The following is a 24982-nucleotide window of genomic DNA, read 5'->3' as shown; positions in this document are numbered from 1 at the left end:
TACAAAGATGCTATTCTGAAATATAGATGCGATATTCATTCATTACATAATTTCCTCTCGCATAAACATGGACTTTACCCCGGCACGCGCCCGGAGCGTGTTTAGGAACGTGCTCAGCTCTTGCGGACATGCGCAGAGGCGTTCTTCAAAGCCCAGCAGGAACCACAGTCTCACTCATAGTCAATCATCTTCCTCCACTCTACAAAAATACAACACCGCTTTGCATTTATGTTACTGCTACCGTTATGCCAAAAATATACGAATTCAATCATTTAAGTTTAGAAACTAATATTTTTTTGGCAATACATAGCCTATATTTCTTTTCCCAGAAAATGTACTTTTGCCTTTTTCGTCCTTTCTGATTATCATAGGATCATTGTGCTGCAGCAAGAGAACATTTTTTGTCAAAAATGACATTTTTTTTATTGTTATTCCTCAAATCTACCTCAGAGGGGCGTCCTACTCTTCCCTACTTACAGCTGCTGTTAACCTTAAATATATCCATAGTGTATTTCCTTAAAGTGAAAAGTGATGTTCTGCAGGCAAAAGAGACATTTTGTGCAGAATTTAGCCTTTAAAAAAAAAAAAAAAAAGTTAAGTGTATCAGATCTGACTAACACAAAACTCACTTAGGTTTAACTTGAAGTATTAAATTTGTGGACAGTCAATATGGAAATGAAACTGCAGAGATTAGGGAGAAAGAGTGTTGCATCTTTAGCTGACAGTCACACAGGGAAATGAGAAGATCTATTAGGGGATTGAAAAGTCAAACACAAGAGACACGTGTGAAGATAATATCCAAAAAAGTCAAGTATAACATGAAAAGAATCTGCCAGCTGGAGAAGTCCTTTATGTGGAGGAGAAAACATGATTATTTAACAGACAGTGATACAATATAGACTACTGATGCAGAGCATGCACTCATTTAAAAAACCTGTGAAGCTCTTCCACCCCAAACAATTCTGCCAAAGGGCAAGACAGCAGTGGGGAGAAAATAAACGTGTAGCTGAAGAAAGATGTTTGACTTTATGAACATGCAGAAAAGCTGAAGCTCTTTTTCCTCCATTTTCTTCCCTTTCTTTCCATTTGTACTTCATTGTTAACAAAACTGCAAAGCTCACGACTGTTGATGTCTAGACACTTTACTCTGTTCCCCTTTTTCCAGCTTCATTCAGCAGCTTTTTTCAGTTCTGGATTTTTCTCTTATTGAATTTCTGAGTTCTTTTGATTTTAAGATCATTATATTAAATATACTCCATGTGTCTCGAAAGGAAAGGATTGGCATGAGATGAGGAAACAAAAATATGAAAATGTATTTAATATCTATAAAAAAGTTCTTTTTTTTTTTTCAAAGAGTATCATGTAGTCATTTATATTTGGATTTTGTTGTTTCAAGCAATCAAAACTAAAAACACAGAAGAAGACAAACAAAAGGAACATACAGTATATCTCTTAAGAAGGTATGGGAAAATTATTTTGTGGATTTCATCAAATGTAAAAAAAAACGTCATAATCCCCCCAAAATTTTAAATTTTCTGTAAATCCTTTGCTGGGTTAATTCGTTATAGAACCTTTTTTTCTGTTCTTCTGTCAGTTTTATGGAAGTAACAGAATCACAACACTGACCTCAGTATTTAAAAAAAAGGTTCCCTTCAAATTGAATATTTCATAAAGAAAATAGGAAGTAAAAAGTATATGGTTTGTAAACATTTTTAACACAACAGTTTACTGCATAATTGACTCTCTGAAACTCAGTTTTAGTTTTAAAACATTATAGCTGTTGAGTGTAATGTGCCTTTAGCAGTATAGCATGCTTTCATATGAAAACACTTGACATTAGGATTTCAAACTTCCAGCTCTTGCAGTCACGTCACCCAGACTGCAGTTTCCCCGAACTCAGTTATCTGCCAACAAGACAAGTTGTGTTTGTTTGTGTCCAGAGAGGAATAAGCAGCACATTCTCCCTCCACGCGCTCACATGTAGCCACGCCGTCAGATGATGCGTGGGAATTGCATAACCTTCAAACGCAGGTTTGTTGTTGAGCCCCGGGAGCGGCTGAGACGAGAGAGAAGCCACGGCGACGGCCACTGACGGAAACCCGAGAAACCGCCACACTGATCTTCACACGTGGACTCACATCTGAGTAGAATTCCATTATGACCAGTGGTGGATCATAATCTTTTTATTTCCACAGGCAGCGATTTCTGGTCACATTATTTCTCTAAACTTTCAGTCATAATTACCTTATTGTTCCTCATGTGAAATATGCTGCCCTGAGGAGACTCCAGTATTCAGTTATGTTTTTATGAAAGCTTGATTGCATAATCTGCTAAATTTCTAGATCCATTTAAATGTCCGTTTCTGCTGCCTGTTGCTATAACCAGCAGCTACACAAACCAGAATCACTTATTTCAGATTGGATTAGCAGTTTTCATGGCCTCCATGAAGACAGTTAGCACCTATTTCTTTCTTTTTCCTGTTCTGAAAGAAATGCAGAACAGTGTTCATGTCGGCATCAAAGCAAGATTAGCTCGCCGCTTTCACATCGTTTGCATAAAAAGACTTCAGTGAGCCGTTTGTGAAGATAAACCCAGGAAATGAGACGAGCCATAAACAAATATAAGCCATAAGCAAATATAAATGCTTGGTACAAGTATTTATATCAGACCTTACTCATTTATACTCAGACCTTAAATCCCTCACATTTAATCATCCTATCCAGAATAAGGTCATAATCTGGATGTGCTGATTTAATGTGGAATATTTCACCAAACATCATCGTTCCACAGAAGAGCTTCAGGAGCACGTCGTCTTTTCTAACAGTTTTATGACACGTTTGCTGAAAATTTATGAGGAAAATTGTCCCTCGAGTTTGCATTTTTGAGCTCTGTAAACTTCAAACTAAACTTTCTTGTAAAATTTGAACATGAATAGTAGCTCCACAGACAGGATGATAGGAACGTTTAAAGTCCAAAGGAGGCAGTGGAGAATAGGACCAGCACGAGCTGCATCAGTTGAAGAAAACAAACCAATAAAAAAAGGTGTGGAGGGGTTTGACCCTAAATTTAGAGTTCATTGTTCATTAGCGGCATGGTGGAGCAGTGGTTAGCTCTCTCACCTCACAGCAAGAAGGCCCTGGTTCAAACCCCAGCATGGTTCTTTCTTTGAGTTTGTATGTTCTCTCTCTACACTCCAGCTTCCTCCTACAGTCCAACAACATGCTTAATGGGTCATCTACACAACTAAATTGTCCCTAAGTGCGGGGGCAGCAGTCTGGCAGGAGCTCGATTTGAGCAGCAAGCAGCAAATTTGCCTCGTGGCAAAAGAGGGGCAAGCCACGCGAATATATCGAATTGCATTCTGTGGGAATGCACCATTACAATGGTTGGGATAGGCTCCAGCAACACCACGATTCCAAAGTGATTAAGCTTGTAAAATGGATTAGAAGCTTTCACTAGGTTTAACATTGGAGCTTTAGCTCCAGTGTTCACTTTCATTCAACTGTTGTAACTCTTCAACCGTTTATGCAATTAATTCCAGCCGATTCTGAAACGGAGAAAAGAAGTCTATATGTAACATTTTAATGTTATTCACATGTTGCGAATCGACTCAAAGCCAATACGAAAAACCACTTTTGAGAATCTGCTGATTCAAGTTGATTGTTTAAACCCAGGGTGTCAAACTCCAAGCCTTGAGTGTTAGTGTCCAACTTGTTTTCCAACCAACCTTCCACTGAAGCTTCGTATTAGCTAAACACACCTGATCCAGGTAATCAGCAGCAGATCAGGTAGGTCTATTAAACACCAGCGGGATGCCTGACCTCAACACCTGGAGTTTGATTCCTCTGGAAACGGTTGAAGAGCTATGCTAGATCAAAGAGTGTGTGTTCATTAGGTGCAGCTGGAGTTAAAGGTTTACTTGTTTGAGCTGAATGTGGAGCATAACTGTGAACAATTTTCTTTAAATTCTACACTTTTTGCTTTACAAAAAAAATAAAATAAAAAAAAATCTGTAAAAATGCAGGCTTTCTTTCCTTTCAAGAGCTTGGAAAAGACATATTTCATAAAAAAACACTAACATGAGGTCAATTAGAAATCAGACTGACCGAGACCAGCTCAGTTCACATAATAACTCTGAAGGGGATTGTTTGAAAAGCAAGACATTTTTTTATTACTTTAAAACAGTTCAAATTTGTAAAAGAAAATTACAAACTTTTTATAACAAAGAAAAAAATAATTGTTATTGATCTATTCTAAAAAAAATCCCTGGGGTCTTTTTAATTAGGATTGTAGTATGTTGTTTTTAGCCAAAATCTAAAAACTTGTGTCGTTTTCTAGGACATAGTTCCTGCAGAGCGACAGGAGTTCATTAGAAAGTCACCTCTGAGTTGTGGGTATTTTCTACATCACAAATACAAATGTTTTAAAATGTCATTTTTTATCTGCTTCTTATTCACAACAATTTAAACAAAGAAATACTCAGAAATAGAGTTTTGAGCTGCATTTTCTATGCCACAAGAACATGTTAAAAGACCAAAAACATCCTTCTTATTGGAGTGGATGGTTAAAAACTAAATTACACACAAATGAGAGTGTTTGTTTTTGTTCACAAGTTAGTGTTAAGCCCATAATCATACTGGAAGAGCTCAGGTTACTGCCCAGCTTATGTCCATCCGGCCAAGATGGAGAGAACTGTGAAGCGAACAGAACCTTCTTTGGTGTTTGTCAGTGAATTGGTTGAGCCCAGCTGACAGGAGGGCCCTGAAGGCCGAGGACTGAATGAAGAGAACAAAAGAGGACAAAGAAAAACCAGAAAAGTTCTGAACTCTGGAGAACTCCATCTTAGCGTCCAGTTGTGTGCAGCAGAGCGAGTCTCCCTCATCAAGACGCCGTCACGCCTCCTTAAATGTAATGACTTTACTCCAGTTTGTGGCTGCAAGAAGAACAAATGTCTCTCTCTCCCCACTCCTGATCTTCAGCCTCTGTCCTTCTACTCCTGGGAAGACAAGGAGCTTTTTGTACACTGGGGAAAATCACAGGACTCACATGCTTCGGATGCGAGAAAGTGAGTGATCCCAGCAGAAGATAGACTTCCTCAGATCAGAGGAGCTCAGCTGAGGAGCAGACTCTGGAGAAGAAGCCCACAACTGTGTGGAGGGACTACAAGGAAAATGGAGAACGGTCAGTCGGAATCGGTGGAGAAGACGGAGGAGAAGCTGGAAGGTAAAACTGCTGTAGAAAGAGGTTTTGTTTACATCTTAAGCTTTTTATTATGCAAAAATGAAGGAAGCTTTCATTTCATGATATTTAAGGCGTCATTATTTCAAAATAAAAGAGCTCAGACTCTTTTAACAAACATAACTTCACTCTTTTTTAAACAATGGATTTATTATTTTTTGAGAACAAAAAAGTCTTAACACGTCCTTTTATTTAGCTAAACAACAAAAATCCAGTTATTTTAAATCCATTTATAGTGTGACAACTATGAATATTCTGATAAAAAAAATAATTTTGCTAGAAATGTTTTAGGTGAAGAATTACACTTCTGAAGTAAATACAAGTGTTTAGCTGTATGTTTAGCTTTGTTTGTCTGCCATTCATTTTGCCCTTAGCAGTTCACTGAGAAACAAACTCTTTGTTTTAATCCGCAACTGAGCGAATGTTGGACAAAAATGCTGCTGTGCCGTTAAAAAAACAAATGTGTGCTGAAGGGAACGAGTCATAAAATCAAAACAATCAAAGATTGAATTGGATAAATATTGTAAAGGAAACCTTCTTTGTTCCTCTTTGTGATGAAAGTTCACAGTGCATCTTAGAGAGAGGATCAAGCCTGTTCTTGTGTGAGCCTTGGTACAGTGTTTAGATTTTGTGGAACTGGCAACATCCCGTCGTGTTTTTTGAATGTTGTTGCATTTTTCTGATGATGGAGGATACATATATATATATATATATATATATATAAAACAAAATTAAGCCTTAAAAATTTATCTAGCGGGAGAGCATGTAAACAGAGAGCTCTCAGAAGTGGAGAGGGGAAGGAGGCGGGGTTGCTCAATGCCAATGGTCCTGCCTACAACTAAAAGGGAAATTCCTGACGAACTCCTGTCGTACTGCAGAAACTATGTCCTGGAAAGCAGATCAAATTGTTTGATATTCTCTTAAACAGCTTTACCATATTCAAAAGACCACTTGGAACGATTTTACATTAAATCAAAAGAGGATTTTGACTTTTTTTTACAACACGCCAAAGATCCTCCTAAACTTCTTCTGAGCTGTTGTGTCCGGTTTCCATGAAGATCTGGTTATTTCCTAATCACAAGATTTGGGACAAGTGAACCTAAAGCCAAAGTCTCCAGTCATACCTGCTGAAACATAAAAGAACATATCAAAGACAAACTTCAGAAGGTTTAGCTGGTAATCACTTTCTTTTCCACCCCCTGAAAACAGAGTAGTTGAAGCTGCTTTTGTTGACCTCTGATCTTCTTTGTGTCCTGTCAGTGTGTGAAATTTGTCCTCTGCTTGTACCCATCCCCTGAGGCCGCGGTGGGCTGGAGTCACTCCCTTGCTTTGGTTTGGTTTGACCCCAAATTCAACTCCTGATTGTTAGTTTTTGAGCCCATTGTGATGAGACCTGTTGTGGATTCAAACCCTTGGTCTTTATTCATCCATCCATCCATCCATCTTCCTCCGCTTCATCCGGGACCGGGTCGCGGGGGCAGCAGTCTAAGCAAAGATGCCCAGACTTCCCTCTCCCCGGCCACTTCCTCCAGCTCCTCTGGGGGGACTCCAAGGCGTTCCCAGGCAAGCCGAGAAACATAGTCTCTCCAGCGTGTCCTGGGTCTTCCCCGGGGCCTCCGCCCAGTGGGACATGCCCGGAACACCTCTCCAGGGAGGCGTCCAGGAGGCATCCGGACCAGATGCCCGAACCACCTCAACTGGCTCCTCTCGATGCGGAGGAGAAGCGGCTCTACTCCGAGCTCCCTCCGGGTGACTGAGCTCCTCACCCTATCTCTAAGGGAGCGCCCAGCCACCCTGCGAAGAAAACTCATTTCAGCCGCTTGTAGTCGGGATCTCGTTCTTTCGGTCACGACCCAGAGCTCATGACCATAGGTGAGTACAGGAACAAAGATCGACCGGTAAATTGAGAGCTTTGCCTTCTGGCTCAGCTCTCTTTTCACCACAACGGACCGGTACAGCGACCGCATAATAGCGGACGCCGCTCCAATCCGCCTGTCGATCTCACGTTCCGATCTTCCATCACTCGTGAACAAGACCCCAAGATATTTAAACTCCTCCACCTGAGGCAGGAGCACTCCACCCACCGAGAGAGGACAAACTACCTTTCTCCGGTCGAGAACCATGGCCTCAGACTTAGCGGTGCTGACCCTCATCCCAGCCGCTTCACACTCGGCTGCAAACCGCTCCAATACATGCTGGAGGTCCCGGTTTGATGGAGCCAACAGAACAACATCATCTGCAAAAAGCAGAGATGAAATCCTGTGGTCCCCAAACCAGACCCCCTCCGGCCCCTGGCTGCGCCTAGAAATTCTGTCCATAAAGACTATGAACAGAACCGGTGATAAAGGGCAGCCCTGCCGGAGTCCAACATGCACCGGAAACAGGTCTGACTTACTGCCGGCCATGCGAACCTAATGCTAATTCTTTTACCAAATAGAGAATTTGTATGAACCAATTGTTTGTTTGTTTGGGAGATGTCTCACAGCTGTTTACTTGGGGTCACCTAACCCTCACATGAAAAACCATTGACTGTATATGAGAACTGGACTAACTGACCCCGCCCCCTGGTGTTCCAAACAGGAAGTACCAGCTGGTTCCAAGAATTTAAAATTCTTTAGACTTCTATAGAGAAACAAACAGCTATTACTCAGTCATTCTACTTGTCAGAATAACCATTCTCACTCTGATACTTTTTTTAACATGCTCTTGCTAATCCTATTTTTTCTTTATCTTAAACTGACCAATCAGAAGCCTCAATAAAAGTAACTGCTCTCATGTTTAATATTTTTTTTATGGGGTGTACTTGTGAAGCGCTTTCTACCCTCCTCCGAGGGCCCAAAGCGCTTCACAGTCACACACACATTCACCCATTCACACACACATTCACACACTGGTGGTGGCTCCGCTGCCGAACACTGGCGCCAACCTCCCACCAGAGGCAATTCGGGGTTCAGTGTCTTCCCCAAGGACACTTCGACACATGGGCGGGCAAGGCGGGAGTCGAACCTGCTCACTTCTGATCAGGAGTCAACCGCCCTACCGCTGCACCACGGCCGCCATAAAATGTTTAATATTTGATTGATAGATTTCCTTTAAACTGCTTTCAAGTTGTAGCATTCTAACAAGCTGCCTCCTGATTGGTGAGAGTGGTTGCCATGGAAATATTGACTTAGACCAATCACTGCTTGTCTGGCTCCAACATGGCGGCAGTTGTATTGAAAAAAAGAAAGAATTGACTTCATTTCATTTGAATCAAAAAATAGTCATTTTCTACTGATGATGTGAACTTACTCAATCCAGTTCTCTTATACAGTCAAGTAAGAAACTTATTAGGATAAAAACTCCAGGCAATAACAGTTTTTATTCTGGTTTTCAAGCTTACTGTCTAAAATTTGACCTTTAATAAAAAAATGGTGAAACCCACTCTAGACTGAATCCAAACCAGATACAAACCAGTATCTTATATCTGGACAGAGAAGAAGAAAAGCCTTTGAAATACCGAGGAACAAGACAAAGCGGACATCATGATCTGGGGTCTCCTTTGCCGTATACAATCACACAATCTGTTTGTCAGAGGGACATTGATACCGTTTGCTCCTGCAGACTCAAATCCTTCCTTCTTTTACATCCTTTTTTTGCCAGCAGGCTTTGGACATTATGCAAAATAATGTGTGTCAGATGCGTATCTGACTTGACCCTCTGCAGTTTTGACAGCAGCCTTGACATGCGCTGTGACATTTCCACCACAAACAGAAGCCTTGTTCTGGATTGAAGCTTCTGAACAAAGACTCCACAAACACCACAAACAGAAAGATCTGAAGTGTGTTCCGCTGAGGCTCCAGCTCCACCACAGAGTCCTAAAACCAGTTCTGTCTCCGTGTTTCAGCACATGTTGAACTTTCACATGACCGCTGTCCTGAATTTGACTTCTGAAGCATGAAACTCCTTCATGAGCCTTACGGATTGATCTCCACAAGAAGAGCGCCCATCAGTTCATCTGTTTCTACTTGATGCAGTTCAAGATTTTACATCCAATCAGCTGAAAGTCTCAACTCTGAACCAAACCTTATCACATACAGTTTAACAAATACAAAAAGTTTTCTGCTGGAGCGCCATTTTAGATCCACTACAATAAAAAAGTCCTTTTATCATGTCTTCGTGGAATTTTTCTGATGATGAAACAAATGTAAAGAAAATTAAGCTTGAAATCGCATTTCTGAGGATCGGAGTGTAAATCTAAAGGCTTTTAACGAACCACAGGTCTTAAAATGATGTGAGAATTAACTCTGCAGCAGGACACGATGGACCCAACACGTTTTCATGTGCTTTGTAACCTTGGAGAAGTCTCATCATGGTGGTACCCCCAACAGAAATCGTCCTATCTTACTGGTTTTCCAGCATTTCCATTATTCTTATCCTGGATATGCATCAATTGTTCAGAGCTTAGAATTTCGTGACCTGGATGGTAAATAATCAGTGGGACAGGGAAATCACTCCTTAGAGAAACTTCATCCAGATCTTTCCTTCTTGGTTCCCCATCGTTCCTGCACACAGGAACTACACTAATAATGATCCACTCTCCGTGGATACATTTTGTATTTGAATTTCAAAATTTGCTCTGAGTTTAGTAAATTTCTACAGACATCTTCTATCTTATCTGCACCATCAGAAGGCTTTCCGGTCGGCACAAACCTTTGTAGAAAGTCTGTGCTTCCTCATGTCCTCTTTAGAATAAAGGCCAAAATGAAATGTGCCGAGACTCAACAAAAATGCTAACTGCCCACAATTTTAATCAATATAGTGTGAAATGTTTGGCCCTCCCTCCTGCATACTTCTGCTAAAACCTCTGTTTTTTAATAGCCTCTAGTTTTTTAATAGTGATGGCCACAGATCCACCGGTTTGTCTGTTCAGTGACATCATGAAATCCTCGTTGGGAATCCAACATTTTTAAAAGTTAGTAAAGAGTTATACAATGAAACAAAAGGTGAATAAGATCTGAGTGAAAGTTTCAAAAGAAAAAAGTTTAGAGCACGAGTCAAGAGTTTGTATGGATGGAAAATCTACGGTATTTTATTCCCTTAAGTCCTCAGAGGTCAAATCAGTTCTTTAACTTTTGTTTTTTTTCACTCTGCTAAAGGAAGTATTCATGTTTTAAAGTGTGATCGTTGGCAGGCAGATTCACACTTCGGGAGGAAGTCTGGAAAATTGGTTTGATCCAGTTTGCACACCTCCTTCATGGTTTCATGACCCGGTTATGACCTTTACGATAATCCAAAGACTGGAACCACATTGAACGATTACATCATACTGCTGGTTATCTCTGTAGTTTTAATCGCAATTCTCTTCCAAATATGTTACACCTATGTTGTTATTTTAATAAAAAGCTTCAAACACGCTCTCATCATCTCTGACCCACTTCCACTGCAGTTAGTCCTCCTGGAATCAAACATCTTCTCTCTATTTCATGTGTTGCTACTTAATCAGTTTATGTGATGATTTCTAAAATTAGAACTTCTTCATGTCAGATTCTTTTATTGCTTCTCTTTCTGACATAATTTAATTGCTGTTTGAATAAATGTACTTTTCTCCAACATTTTTGTTTTCTAGAAATAAACCAGACTGTGGAAGGACCAACTCTGGAGACCGCTCAGGTAATTCACAGCTTGGTTCACCCCGTAACCATAGAAACTCATCCTGGTCAAACTCCGCTCTGAAATTGGAGCTCTGAAAGAGCAGAGTTTGATCAGGATGTGTAATCCTGTGTCTAATGCACAGAAATAGTAAATGCTGTGCTGAGTGTTGCATCTGTAAACTCCTGGAGGCTTCCTGTAGGCTTACAGCAAACAGCACAAACACACATAATGCAACATAACATTTACAACATGATCTGTCCTAAAAACACCAGGAATACTGGCAAAAACTCAGCTTACATCTTCGTTCCTGCAGTTCCTCCAAAAACCACTAGGGGAAGGTTGCAGAAGGGAGCAATTTCCCATCGACTCCCATGTGATCAAGTCTGATTTTACACCAAAAATTAGCACATTTAGTGAGTGAATATTGCGTCATTTTTTAGTCCTCACAGATGCTGGATGGGGAGATTTTTTTTCAGACGTTTTCATTTTGTTCAAGCTCACATTTGCTAATTTTTAGGGGCGTGTCTATTTAAATGGCAGGTGGGCAGACCTAAGAGGGCTGCACAGTTTGCTTTTATCATCAGGCAGAATTCAAGGGGCAGAGATTATCTGTCCACGGTTTAACCTGGAACCTTGACTGTGGAAGCTCAAAGATGAGTAAAAAATAATAAAAATTGCTGACTGAATTTAGGTCAACTGAGTTTTAAAAAGATTCTAACCTAAAACATTGCAAACCAGATTATTGGAACCAACAGAACTGTAAAATAAAGGTTTATTGGATGAACTTTCCACCTCACACATTTTGGCGTCCTGATTGTCCAGCGTCCTACAAAGCTGTCATGTGATTCTCAAAGTTTCTATTTTAAAGAAAATTTGTCAAACAGCTTAAAATTTTGTTTAATACATGTCAAAAAATTTAGTAAGGCTTAAAAATAAATAAATTGAATTATATTTTGGTCACATCTAAAATTACTTAAAATTATCCAAAACGTTTTGGCTGATTCACAACATGAGGAACTAGACACAGAAAGTACTGGGGGTTATAGGGGGCGCTGTTCAGCAGTGTTTTGCTGTTTTTATGTTTTTTTAAAAATGTGAATTTTTCAAACTTTTTACCTACATAAAAGCTGCTAAAGTCAAGTTTTAAACTCCAGACGCTGGTCGTTTAATTAAAATAATTTCCATCCTTCTGGAGTGATTTTACAAAAAAAATCCTCCTTTTCCCTTTTCACCAGAGTGCAAGCCTCGTACTATGTAAACTTGGCTCTTAATCGATTTATTTATAATCATTAGCTAATATTTTTAGGTAAATTAATATTTTAAGGACATATCAAACCAGCTAAAGTGACAGATTCCCTAACAAACATCTTAGATGTCGGTGTGTCTAAAGCAATGAGAGTCCTACTGTTTGGTTTGGAGGATCACACATGTGAGTAAAGTATCTCAGACTGTTAGCATTTGTAGCCTCCAGGTGTTCAGATGTGTCGCAGTGCTGGCAGCCTTCAGAGGAGACCAAGAACCAAAGGCAAACAAGACAGACCGGCCTTTGAGGCCGCAGCCCTGATGCCTTTCACATGACTGAGGGGAACAGCAGAAGATGGAGAGATAAGTGGAGAGAGAGAGAGACGCTCAGCCGTGTTCCCATGAGCTGATCCAGTTATCCTCCATAAATTCAATCAGCAAAACATGAGAAAATTGAGAATGTAAGAGCAGAGAGGAGGGAGGCAAAAGGCAGAAAACACAGAAGCTAGGGAGATGAATCAGAAACTCAAACAACAGAAATGCTAAACTCCAAGGAAGCAAAGATGCTTTTTATGTCCGACCCATGAGGAGTAGTCACGAGAAACGCTACAGAACATTTCAACAACCAGCAACAAATACAGAGCAAAAATATCTTCAACAGTGATTCAGAAACCCAAAATACAGCTGCATTCATCAATGTAATATTAGTTTATAGTTGTTTTGCTACACTTTCTTGTATACCAATTAATTCGTTTCTTCCAAGTTATCCCCCAATTACAAATGTATTTACCACAAAGCATTAAAAATCATTTTTTTTCCAAAAATAAAAGCTTTATTAAAGGGTTAATCAAATAACTCCTTGTGTTGTGCTTCACAAAAAAATAAAAATTTCTAGACACATTTCTTGGTAAAAAACTGGGTCTCCCTGTGCCGGTCCCCAGCCCGGGTAAAGTACAGGGTTGTGTCAGGATGGGCAACTGCCAAAAAAACTCTAAATAGCCACAAGATGAACAACAACATGTGTGAAGAGTCCTGTCTAAAGACAAAACACCCTTTTGTAACTGCAGTACAAAGCCAGATTTCTAGATTTATGCTTTACATCCTTTTAGTATTTATTTTCTTTATTTATTTATTTTTTCTTTCATGGTGTGGCGATATGTCGATGTGTGTTTGTGTTTGTGCGTGTGTGTGGAAGGGTGGGGCTTGTGGGCATTATCTTTTGTTTTTAAAATGTTATTGTTTTATGTAAAGCACTTTGAGTGAAATTCATTTTTTTAAAGTGCTATACAAATAAAGTTTGATTTGATTTGATTTGTAATGATGTGTCTTGTGGCCATCCCATAATGATTTCCTTTGGATATCCTCGACACGTGTGCTTATTTGGTTTCATTTGAACATTTTTTGAGCCTCATAAGAGTCTCTTTTTTTATGGTTTCTCTCGCTGTGATGTCATCATTTTTGGTAGAGAAATTCATTTTCACCAGATACTAGGTGTGTGGACATTTTAGTCAATGTTTGAGTGTGGTGGGGGTAAATTTTGGCCCAACGGCACAATTAGAAAGATAACAATCTGGTCCTTGCAGTCCAGGACTACTTCAGGACAGAAATACTCAGACACTGAGAGCTAACATGCTTTAAGTTTGCAATAGAGCTTACGTTAAAAAGATTTTTTTTTTAACTTAACACTTGCTTGCTGTGCCTCAGCTGCAGGGCCTCCTGGTGGAGCTGCGCCAGGGGCTGCAGGCCGCTCTGATGGAGCTGAGCGAGCTGCGCAAGAGGGACCACAATCTGGAGGAGAAGCTGCAGGCCCATCAGACAGACGCTGACGATAAGATAATGAGCCTGAAGAACTCGCTCAACACATTCAAGGTGCCGTCGACACACACGAGACTCCCATAAAAAAAAGAAAAAAAAAAAACACCACGCAGCGCACACATTCTATTCCTGTAGGACAGCCTCTGCTGCACAATTTAGAGCATCTGACTGGAACCAAACTAATCGAGTTTTCTGTGGTCTCCATTTTCTGACCCACTTCCATGACAATGTTGGTGTTTTAACATGTTCTTGTGGCATTTTTCTGATGATGGAGGAGATAGAGTGAGAAAATTAAGCTGAAAATTGGAAAAAAGAGTGTATTTGTGATGGGGCCAAAAGCTCCAATTCTTGCTCCAAGCTGTACGGCTGAATAGCTCCAATATTGCTCACTGTTTTTGTTGCATCAGTAATATCAGGTTGGGGGTGTGAGGGGCTGTAAGCTAGCGTAAATAGAGAACTTAGTAACAGAGAGGCCTTAGATTAGACTCTTTAGGTGTTTTTAAGAAGAAGTCTGCAGGTGATGTGGGCCACACTGATGTTTGATGTACCTGACAGGAGGAGCTGGGTGTGGCGCTGTTCCATATTAAGGAAGTGTCCAGCAGACAGAGGGACACGCAGCGGCTGGTGGAAGTTCTGCAATCGGAGCACGTCATCGCTCTTCCCCACAGGTACGGCTGAATCCACAGGTTTGAGCTCACCTAAACGTCAGAGGCCTGAGACAAACACTCTCACAAATGCAGCAGGAAGAGCTCCAGGGCGGATGTGCTAACTGTGGCTGACCAGCACATCTGTGCGCCCGGCCAATCAGAGCTCAGCGTGTTCCAGCACTCGTTCCCCACTCTGCCGCTCAGCGAGTCTCCACAGAGGAGCACAAACTCCACACAGAGTGAGTGTCGGCCTCCAGCTTCCAAAGTCGAGATGGAGCAGCAGGTTAACCTGATGTTTCTGCTGCAGCCTCTGCCTCCGAGCAGGAGACGCAGCACCAGAGGAGCTGCTCCTCCAGGTCTCCTGTGTGGGAAGAGAGGAGCGGCAGGGATGAGACGGACGTCCAGGACTGTCCGCCTGAGAACAGTGAGAGATTCTCACACACAGCACCAAACCAACAACTGCTTTAAAACCCTCTGAGGTGCAGCAGCTTCATTTAGGAGTAAATATTTGGAGGACCACACTGACTAAATCAATCCTACACGCATCTGTTTGGTATAAACAACATTTACAACAATAATTTGGCATCAATTTTCAAAGTTACTACTTTAACTAAAAGGCACATTACACCATATTTTGTTATCAGTAATTGGCATTATTCAACCTTTACATTTATTGGATTTATTCAAAATAATGTACACATTTGTAATGATATGTATCTGCTTGTGATTTATCTTTATCGTTTATTTTTCTTGGAGACACCTCAACTCAATCAGGAGTTCTGTGTTGTCTGAACAGTTTGATTCCGGGGTGTGCGGTTGTGTGCAGATAAGAGGCAGAGAGCGGCTCTGGAGCTGCTGGAGTCCGAGAGAGTCTACGTGTCTCATCTGTCACTCCTACTGAAGGCCAACATCTCCTTCAACGGTTCAGAAGCTCTGGCCTCCAAGGACAAACGGTGAGACGCCATGCTCCGGATGACTGAAGCAGCCATCATCATCACTGGTTTGGAGATTTCTGGTTGTTTAGAGGCCAACTGATGAAAATCAGTCTGGAGAGTTAGTTCATGAATGAGACCCCCAACCCCCCTTCATTCAGCTCTGAAGGGTATGACCAGGAAGTTGTTCTAAAACCCAGAGTTGATGTTTTTTTAGGTGGACTCTCAGTCTGCATCTGAACTAGTCAGCCTGAATCCTGAGGAACATCCACACGCTGGAGGACTCCAGATTTCTTATCTAATTTGGGAGATTTCAGCCAAGGACAACAGGAAATGGATAAATCAAATAAAGCAGACTATTAACACTGGAGAGAAAATCCTCTTTTAAACGGGACTCTGCCTGTTAATGCGATCAGTGCTTGGCTTTATCGCACGTGCTACCAATGAGCTGAAACCTCCCAGGAACTGAACTCTGACCGGCAGGTTAGCATGGTCAAGCCGTCCAACGCTCAGGGACTTGAACGCTCGTCCTCCCACGAGGCTGAGCATTCATCGTTCTTTTTTCTTTGTGTTCCCTCCTCAGTCCGTTTCCCAGCTCTTTAAGGTTCCTGATCCAGCAGCACCTCGAGCTCCTGCACACACTCCAGGAACGTGTGCTCAAGTGTCAGTGGAAAGGCATCATGGGAGATGTATTCATGAGACTCACCAGCAAGGAAGTAAGACATTTTAGTCTTGTGCTCCTGCTTCCTGATCACTGTGCTCTCCTGCTTTTGTTGTGATGAGTTCTTAGAGCTCACTCAATTCCTGAAGTCCAGTTTGAACTCTTAATCCTGAGCCTGAAGTAAACTCAGAGTTCATAGATTCAACGAGCTTTTTCAGATTTTTTTTCTTTTAACTCTTAAAATGAACAATCTGACTGGTTTGATGCAACATCTGATTAAAGTCCAAGTTTAAACGGTTTCTGTGTTGCATCATCTCAATCTAATTTCTAAACCCACTGTATGCTTTTTGGGGTCACAGGGTTGCTGGAGCCTATCCCAGTCACTGTCAGGTGATGGCAGGGTATTATATGAACAGGTTGCCAGTCTAGGCCCACACAACCTCACTCTAGGAACAATTTAGTCACCAATTAATCTATGCAGCATATGATTCAAACAAGGGCCTTCTCACTATGAGGGTTAGTGCTAACCACTACACCACCTATCCTGGAATTTCGGGAAGTTGTCAAAGTAAACTACAGAAAATTACTTCTTATACTCTCTGAAGTTTAGACACATTTCTGGAGCTTCAAAGAGTCTCTCAAAGAGCGGGAGTGCCTGGAGAAAACCCACAAATGCCCAAATACAACATACAAACTCCACACAGAAAAGATCCGACTGGGATTGGAACCAGTTCCTTCTCGCTGTGAGGCAACAGCACTAACCACTGCATCACTGTGCAGCTGCTGGGGATCAATAATTTCCCATAAACATAACGTATAAGGACAGACCTTTCTTCTGGGTAATCAAAAGAATTCAAGCTTCATGACTCCAGAGCTCAAAGACGTGGGGATGAGCGACTTATGCAACAACCGGGAGCGTATCCCTGCATGACCAAGCCTGGTTTTAATGATTGTTGTTTCAAGCATCTATTATGAGCTAAATCAGGACATAATCTCTGACATAACAGGAGACGTAAGGACCCACTACAAGGAAAATCGTGTTTTTTAATTTGTACTTTTTGCAATTTCTCATAATGGAGGACATATAAAAAGAAAATTATGCTATGAATTTCGAAGTATTTCAAGTTGTAGTGAATCAGGAGCAGACTAAAAAATGCAGTTTGAAGAAGCTTGTAGCAGTGACGGAAAAGCTACTCCAACAAGCCACAGGCTCCTTGCTCCGCCCCTTTCTGATGCATCCAATTGTAGCCAAGTAGATCCAAGTACGTCTTTGTTTTCTTCGTCTGAGCTGGAATCTGAATCAGAACTGTACGGCTGGATAGCTCTGATATATCCGTATGTTTGTTGTACTGATAATGTTAGGTTGGGGGTGTGAGGGGCTGTAAGCTTGCAGTAACACATGTAAACAGAGAACTCTCAGTTTGCCCATAACTCCTGCTGTTCTGCAGAAAATATATTCTCAAAAACAACACAGGCTTTTTGATTTTGGCTAAAAATGTCTTAATCATAAATAAAAGACTGTTGTAAACACTTTTACAATAGATCAAAGGGTGATCATAGTGGAACTTAAACATGATTTGATATAAAAACACGAAGCTCTTCACTGTTTCAGAGTGATTTCCTGGACTTCTACGTGTCGTACCTGAAGGAGCTTCCAGACTGTCTGTCTGTCGTCACCATGCTGGCCTCCAGCTCCTCCAAGTCTTCTGCTTTTTTGGAGGTGACTCCAACTTCATTAAGAACCACAATCAGAGTAACTGTAAAATGCTGCTAACTGAAAGCCTCCACCTGCTGCTCTCACCCATTTATGTTCTCCACCCGTGCTGACCCACGTTCCGATGGGCCGCCATCAGAGTGACATCATTGGAGATGAATCCAAACCTTCACTTCACACGCTGCTCCTTCAGCCAGTCCAGAGGATCCCAGAGTACCTGCTGCTGCTCCAGGTGATGCTACTTTTCAAAACAATTTTACCATAAAACGTTGGAATGTGTTCTGCTTGAGTGAAGCCTCTCTAGAGAAGAGGATTAAACTGCCATTGGAACGTATTCAAATACATTTGTAATGGATTTTTCAATAAGGGGTGGAGTGGTAGGGAGGTCGACTCCTGATTGGAAGATTACAGGTCTGATTCCTGCCTTGTCCGCCCATGTGTTGAAGTGTCCTTGGGCAAGACACTGAACCCCATCTTGCCTCTGGTGGGAGGTTGGCACCAGTGTTCGGCAGTGGAGCCGCCACCAGTGCGTGAATGGGTCTGTGAATGGAAAGCGCTTTGGGCCTTTAAGGAAGGTAGAAAATATAGGTATACGCCATAAATTTCAAATATAACCACAGAAGTCATCAAAAATATATTTTTATAGATGAAGAAGTAGTGGTCCTATAATAGAGCCTTGTGGTGCTCCCTTTTTAATTGTGTCACCAACAATAATCAGTCCATCTAGGATTCCAAAGGCTTTTTTAATGTTTTTTTTCCAGATGTGGCAACATTTTTGTATTTTAATTTGTTTATGTTCTAGAGCAGCACCAATTTTAAAACATCAAATATCAAAACCATTGGAAAGCTGAGCTAGTTGTTAAAAGAGAAAAAAGCTTAGAAGCAAAATGTGTGGTTTATTTTGGTAAATTGTCTTTGTTTGGATTTAATAAATACATTAGGAGATGGTCACTAAAAAGATCTGGTCTAGTTTTATTTACTACACTGCAAAAAACTACTATAATTCTTAGTTCATTGGCAGATTTTCTTTAAATAAGAAAAAAATCGGATAATTGGATAAGAAAAATGGTTTCACCAAGAACTCTCATTTTAAGAGAAACATTCTAGTAACTTGGACTTTGTTTTTAAAGAAAATAAGATTATTCTGCTGTTGAAAAACTTTTTTAATAAGATTGTTTTTCTTGCAAGACATAAAGTAAGATAATTATTCTTGAATTAAGCGTCTTTCACTTATTGCAATGGAGATAAATCTCAAACAGATTCATCTCCATCGTTTCTTGACCTTTCTCTGACCTTCACTTTGGACGCAGGGCCTCCTGAGGCAGACGGACGCTGAGCATCCAGACTATTACCTGCTGGTGGTCTGCATCCAGCAGTTCCGGTCCTTCACGGCGCAGTATCACCACCTGCTGCAGCACAACCAGGAGCTGCTGCTGCTTAACCGCAAGGAGGTGAAGAGGTCAGGAGCCACACCAAATGCTTTCGCCCCGCAGGAGTCTATGAGGAGTCCTAACTCAACTGCTCTCCACCTGCAGGTCTACCATGAAGCAGCTGTTAAAGACGGTGGAGAGCGGGATTCAAACCAACAACATCGGCTCCCCGTACCCAGGCAGCGGTGCGATGCTGTGAGTGTCGACACGCCCTTTGACTCCACCCTCTCCTCTGGATGCTGTTTCCTCAAACCGGACGTGTTCCTCACAGAGAACACGCCAACATGGTCCGGCGCAGGAAGCAGTGTCTGCTGGAGCAGATCCAGTCCCACAGTTTCCAGAGCTGGGACTGCGACCAGGATTCGGAAAACCGTTACGACGCGGACTGGCCAACCCAGCTGCCGTTCTTCGGCTCTGATCCGGACCCCCGGAACCAGAAACAGACAGGTCAATAAGGGCTGGAGACACGGGCAGGAGGGCTTCTGGTTTAAGTTTCCTAAACATTTGTGCTGAAAATACAGTAAAGTTTAACACATCAAGAGATTCAAAGCTTCAGAACAAGTTTAACCAAAGTTACCAACAAATCACCAGTGGAGGCCGACATGGTCATGACCAGCAAATATGGGTAAAATCTCGCTCCTCCTATAGTAAACAACAACAACAAAAAACAAAATAGACTTTTATTGTGGCCTGATGCTTTCAAAATAACAGAAATGTAATATTTGATATTTAAATTAAATTGCCAGTAAATGTATAATCAATTGATTTCTCAAGATATAATCGTTTATTTATACTTTTCAGTCATTTTTTGAAACTTTATATATGCAAATTTGACATTTTTTTAAATATATATAAAAAAATGCAATTCACTGAAATAAAAAAAAACAAATTAATTAAATGTTTGAATTCTAACAAGTAATTTTTGAATTTTCCATTTGTATTACCTGATTTATTTTTATTGGTTTGAAAAAAACGATCCTTGCTTTACATTAATGACTCTTCCAATAGAAAATAATCTGCAGACATATATATTTTTGTTGCTATTTGATACTTAATTTGTATTAATTATTTTTTTAATGACAAATAATCAACACATTTTGTTTGAATTATAATAATAGATCTGCATATGCAATGACAAAGTCTGAAACAGTGTCTATTAAGTTTCTACTTAAATAGACATGGGATTTATTGTTACATGAGGATTCCTAATAACCTGAATCTATTTTGGACAGATATAAATATATGATCTTAAGTTCTGAACCGGATAATGATAAAACATATAAAGGAAATTGTAAGGTTGAGCCGGGTTGGGATTATATAAGTTCGCTTCCTCCCACTCCCTTTCAGGCAATCTCTTAGTGTCTAGTTATCCAGTGTTTGACATGTTTTTATGGATGTAAACTTCTGTTAAATGATTGTATTGCACATACATTTTTTCTTGAATGCCTAAAATAAAACAAATTCTAATCTAATCTAATCATCTACAAAGATGTTTTAAATAATAATAATAAATATAGATATAATAATAAATACTAAAGAAGATGATAAAAATATTAAACAATTTTGCTACGTTTTAATAGAAATCTCTGTAGATTTACTTCAGATTCTTTTGTATATTTAAAAAAAAAACATCTCAAAAAAGGATTTTAAACGTTTAATATTGATTCACATCAACCTTTGACCTCCAGGCCTCGGCAGCATCCCAGAGGCGGACATGTCCGACCGGTCCACGTCGGGCCAGCACCACCTTCCGTCCAGACCTGCAGAGTTCCGTCAGGTCCAGCCCGGCTCGGCTCTGGCTGACGCGCTCGGGGAGTTCCTCCTCCCTCCAGACCCCCCCGGGATGGAAAGTCTCTATGATGAGGATGGAGGCTCGCTCCAGGATGCTCCTCTGTTCGACCGCTGCTCCTCCGCCTCCTCAGACTCCTCCATCGACATCGCCTTCGTGAAGTGCCCCAAAGGCCCTTCGGCGTCGCATCACGCCATCGCAACCAATGTTCCCACAAACCGCAACGTCTTTGGCAACGGCGGAAACCAAGGAAATGGTTTCAGCAAACCAGCCAGCAGGGGCTGCGTTTCCCCTGATGAAGCTGTGATGACACGTCGCAATCTGCACCGCCCCCTTCAAGCCAGCCAGCGCAAAAGCAAGGTAAGGCTGTTTGTCAGAGCTCTTCTGATGGAGCTTCAGAGGACGAGCATTCACTTCCTCTCTGTGGTCCAGTCACTGAACGGCCTGCAGATGGAGAACACGGTGAGTCTGGATGCTGGACTGTCTGACCACATGCAGAAGGTGGGAATGGGCAGCCACGCCAAGCTGGAGCGTCAGGGCAGTAAGGGCAGCAAAGGATGCTCCACCCCGTCTCATAAAATCCACAGTCCACTCGGTACCGCCGACAAGCAGAACACCGACCTTCACGGCCTGCTCAGCATTGTGAGTTCATGAATTTCTAGAAAAAGGTGTCCACATCCAGGCCTCGAGGGCCGGCCTCCTGCTGGTTTTCAGGAACTCCTGCCTTATCTGCTGCTGGTTACCTGGATCAGGTGTGTTTTGCCAATAAAAAGCTCCAATGGCAATCAAGTTGGAAGGCATAGAGGGCAGCGGCCCTCGAGGCCTGGATTTGGACACAACTGTTTTAGAAGAACAAATTCTGTTGGAGGATTCTGGGTATTGCAGATCCTTATTTAATTGTAATTGGAGCTGTGCTGAACCCCACCAGGACTCCAGTATTCAGTCATGGGGGGATGAATCCAAGTGGAGGATGGAGGAGAACCACACCTCCTTCAGTGAGAGGAGTCGCAAGGACAAGGGAGGTTTCAGGAGCTCTTTCAAGAAACTCTTCAAGAAAAAGTAAGAACATGAGAGGACAGAGTAAAGCAGTGAAGGTCAAAATGAGCTCATGTCAGGTTCCTAGGTAACTTCTTCTAGAACATTCAGCTTGAACCATTGACTGTATATGAGAACTGGAGTTCCAAACAAGAAGTACCTGCTGGTTCCAAGAAGCCAAAATCCAATAGACTCCTATAGAGAAATAAACAGTTATTACTGAGTCATTCTGTTTTTCAGAATAACCATTCTTAATCTGATACCTTTTTAACATGTTCTTGATAGTTCTATTTATTTTCCATTATATTATTTAGTAGTGAAAGTTATTCAGTTATAAACTGACCAATCAGATGCCTCAACAAAAGTAGGCGGTCTCACGTTCAAAACGTTTGATTGACAGATGTGTAGCCCGCTATCAAGTGGTAGGGGTGTGGCCTTCCAACAAGCTCAATCTGGATTTGTGAGAGTGGTTGCCATAGAAATAATGGTTTAGACCAATTCAGACCAATTCTGCTTCCAGATGACGTCTGACTCCAACATTTGTAACTGAATTGACCTAATTTGGTTGGAACCAGAAGTAAACCATTTATGATGGGTGACATCACACTCACTGAGTCCAGTTCTCATCTACAGTCAGTGGTTTAAGTCACAAACGCACTGATGACTGTAATTGCTTTCAAACTAGTTACTATCTCAGAATCACTTTAGCGTGACTTTGATATAAAGAAAAACATATACTTTATCATCTCTACATCTGAATGAAATGAACCAGTTCTATTGTTGAAGCCTTTGCAGATGTAACCCACATAACATCTGGAAAACTCCGACTCCTTGTTCTCACCCCCATGTCCAAAAAGCTGATGCTAGTGTTTACTGGAATCAGAAAACATAAACAAAAAACTACTTTTCTCAGCAACTCTAGCATTTTATAAAAATGTCAAATTAATAATTTGGTTAACTGGTTGGCACAGTCAGGGTAGAACCAAAGACTGAAGCGAAGACGGGTCAAAGACTAACATCATCGAGCTCCATTGACAGAATTAGACAGTGCAGGCTTTGTGTGAACCAACATTTAGAAAAATAAGACATTTGCTTTTGCAGATGATTGAATGTTGTATTAGTTAAACACCAGTCTTTCTGGCTTCGAGCTTACTCACTCTGCTGCACTTTGAGTGCTAAATTTTGGCAGCAGTTATCCTGATGATGCTGCAACTTATGAGCTGTGCTAGAAACTATTTGTAGGAAAACAACACAAAAAACCTGTTTGTCAGTCCCAGATTCTGCAAGTTGACTTTTGTCTGTAATGTTCATCAAGGATACACATCAACTGAGTGAGACAGAGGCTGATTTTTAAAATAATTATTATGAAAAATGGAGTAAAAAATTAGGATATGGTTGAAAACTAAAGCCCCCCCTAAATAATTTGCAATATAACTCTAATTGTCAATGACGAAAGTCAAATGTCTCCTATAGATCGTCACCAAGTTTGCACTGTAGCTGTTGTTTTGGTCCATTCTTCCATGCAGATCTTCCAAAGAGCTGTGTTGCTTGGCAACACGGACTTTCAACTCCCTCCATAGATTCTGAATTGGATTGAAGTAAAGAGACTGGTTAGACCACTGTAGAACCACAAAACTCTTTTAACGTAGCTACTTCTTCGTTGCCATGGTGATGTGTTTGGGATCATTGCTGAAAGATCCAGACACATTGAGGTTTTTGCCCAAATCTTCCCAAAACATGATGTTTCCACCCCTATGCTCCACAGTGGGCATGACGTTCTTAGGATGCAACTTAGCATTCTTCTCCCTCCTAACATGACGAGTGGCGTTTATACCAGAATGTTCTAAATTATTCTCCTCCCAAGATACTTAAAGCAGAAGTAACAGATCTGTGAGGGACAGAATCTTGTAGTTTGTAGGGGCTAAACACTTATTTTCTGCATCATTAGACCAATAAATGCTTTAGAGCTACTGAAAAAGTGCTTTTCTGGAGAATAAAAACACAAACATTTAAGCCTTTCCTTTTGATAAACGTGAACAAATGTAGTTCCACTGTGTGATTACAGGAAGTTACCATTGTTGTTTCTGTGGATAAATAAAGGCCTCCCCCCATCAAAAAGACTAAATACATTTCAATAAGCAGGAAAGGGTCATATTCTACAGAAATATCCACAGTTCCTCAAACATGTGAGATGTTTAACCTTCTGTCTTCATCCAAGCAGGTCAGGTGATGAGAGGAAAGCAGGAGAAAAAACACCGGAACACCAAACCAGCGGGGAACACGACACACCGGGGAAAAATCCGAAACTGATCCACCTAGAGATCAACCGCGGCACGGCGGTCTGAGTCATTCGATGAAAGTTTCCTCCAAACGTATAGATACGTCTGCAGACTTCAAACTGAAAGAAAGCACTTAAGATTTAACAAAAAAAAGATGATTTTACTTTGTTCATACATTTATATGTTTTTTTTCACACCTAACTCATTCTCCTGTCTCTACTCTCCATACTGGACTTTCTCTGCAAGATCTCAGGAAACATGAGGTTTTCTGTGCATTCCTGTTGCTTGTGCACCTTTGTTAAGGATAAGCTGAATGAAAATGTATTCAGGATTCAGTTTTTTCAAAAGGAGAACGCATACATTTCTCCTGCTCTGTGTTAATGAAAAAGGAAGCTACACACCTGAACTAATATTTTCTTTGTCCTGTCAGAAGAAAAACTTTACAATTTTATACTAACCTTCAAAAATTCTCTCTGCATAAGATGTTCATAGTTTTTACCAGTTTCTGCCTCGATTCTCGTGTATACAAGATGGAAAAGGACTTGATTAAAATGAATGTAGAAACA

The 24982-nt window shown here is 41.0% G+C and overlaps 1 protein-coding gene across 3 annotated transcripts in view; it reads left to right on the top strand.

Annotated features, from left to right (window-relative positions):
- Positions 1–24982, top strand: part of arhgef33 (Rho guanine nucleotide exchange factor (GEF) 33) — a 25166-nt gene extending 184 nt beyond the window's left edge. Inside the window, exons 1-17 of one of the 3 annotated variants that reach the window (XM_024296738.2) lie at positions 4597–5223; positions 10847–10890; positions 13819–13983; positions 14485–14597; positions 14670–14815; positions 14884–15000; positions 15403–15529; positions 16092–16224; positions 17782–17889; positions 18023–18115; positions 19194–19342; positions 19419–19508; positions 19585–19760; positions 21002–21462; positions 21535–21744; positions 22031–22161; positions 24359–24982. In XM_024296738.2, coding sequence (XP_024152506.1) covers positions 5172–5223; positions 10847–10890; positions 13819–13983; positions 14485–14597; positions 14670–14815; positions 14884–15000; positions 15403–15529; positions 16092–16224; positions 17782–17889; positions 18023–18115; positions 19194–19342; positions 19419–19508; positions 19585–19760; positions 21002–21462; positions 21535–21744; positions 22031–22161; positions 24359–24482 — 2439 coding nt within the window. In that variant the 5' untranslated portion in view covers positions 4597–5171 and the 3' untranslated portion in view covers positions 24483–24982. Of the gene's footprint in view, positions 1–4596; positions 5224–10846; positions 10891–13818; positions 13984–14484; positions 14598–14669; positions 14816–14883; positions 15001–15402; positions 15530–16091; positions 16225–17781; positions 17890–18022; positions 18116–19193; positions 19343–19418; positions 19509–19584; positions 19761–21001; positions 21463–21534; positions 21745–22030; positions 22162–24355 lie in introns of those variants that run through there. The other 2 variants (XM_036215469.1, XM_024296739.2) reach the window with 2 other exon arrangements.

The sequence above is a fragment of the Oryzias melastigma genome, linkage group LG15, assembly GCF_002922805.2.
Source record: "Oryzias melastigma strain HK-1 linkage group LG15, ASM292280v2, whole genome shotgun sequence".
Classification (NCBI taxonomy): Eukaryota; Metazoa; Chordata; class Actinopteri; order Beloniformes; family Adrianichthyidae; genus Oryzias; species Oryzias melastigma.
Note: the sequence above shows the minus strand (reverse complement) of the source record. Positions and strands in the feature narration are given on the sequence as shown.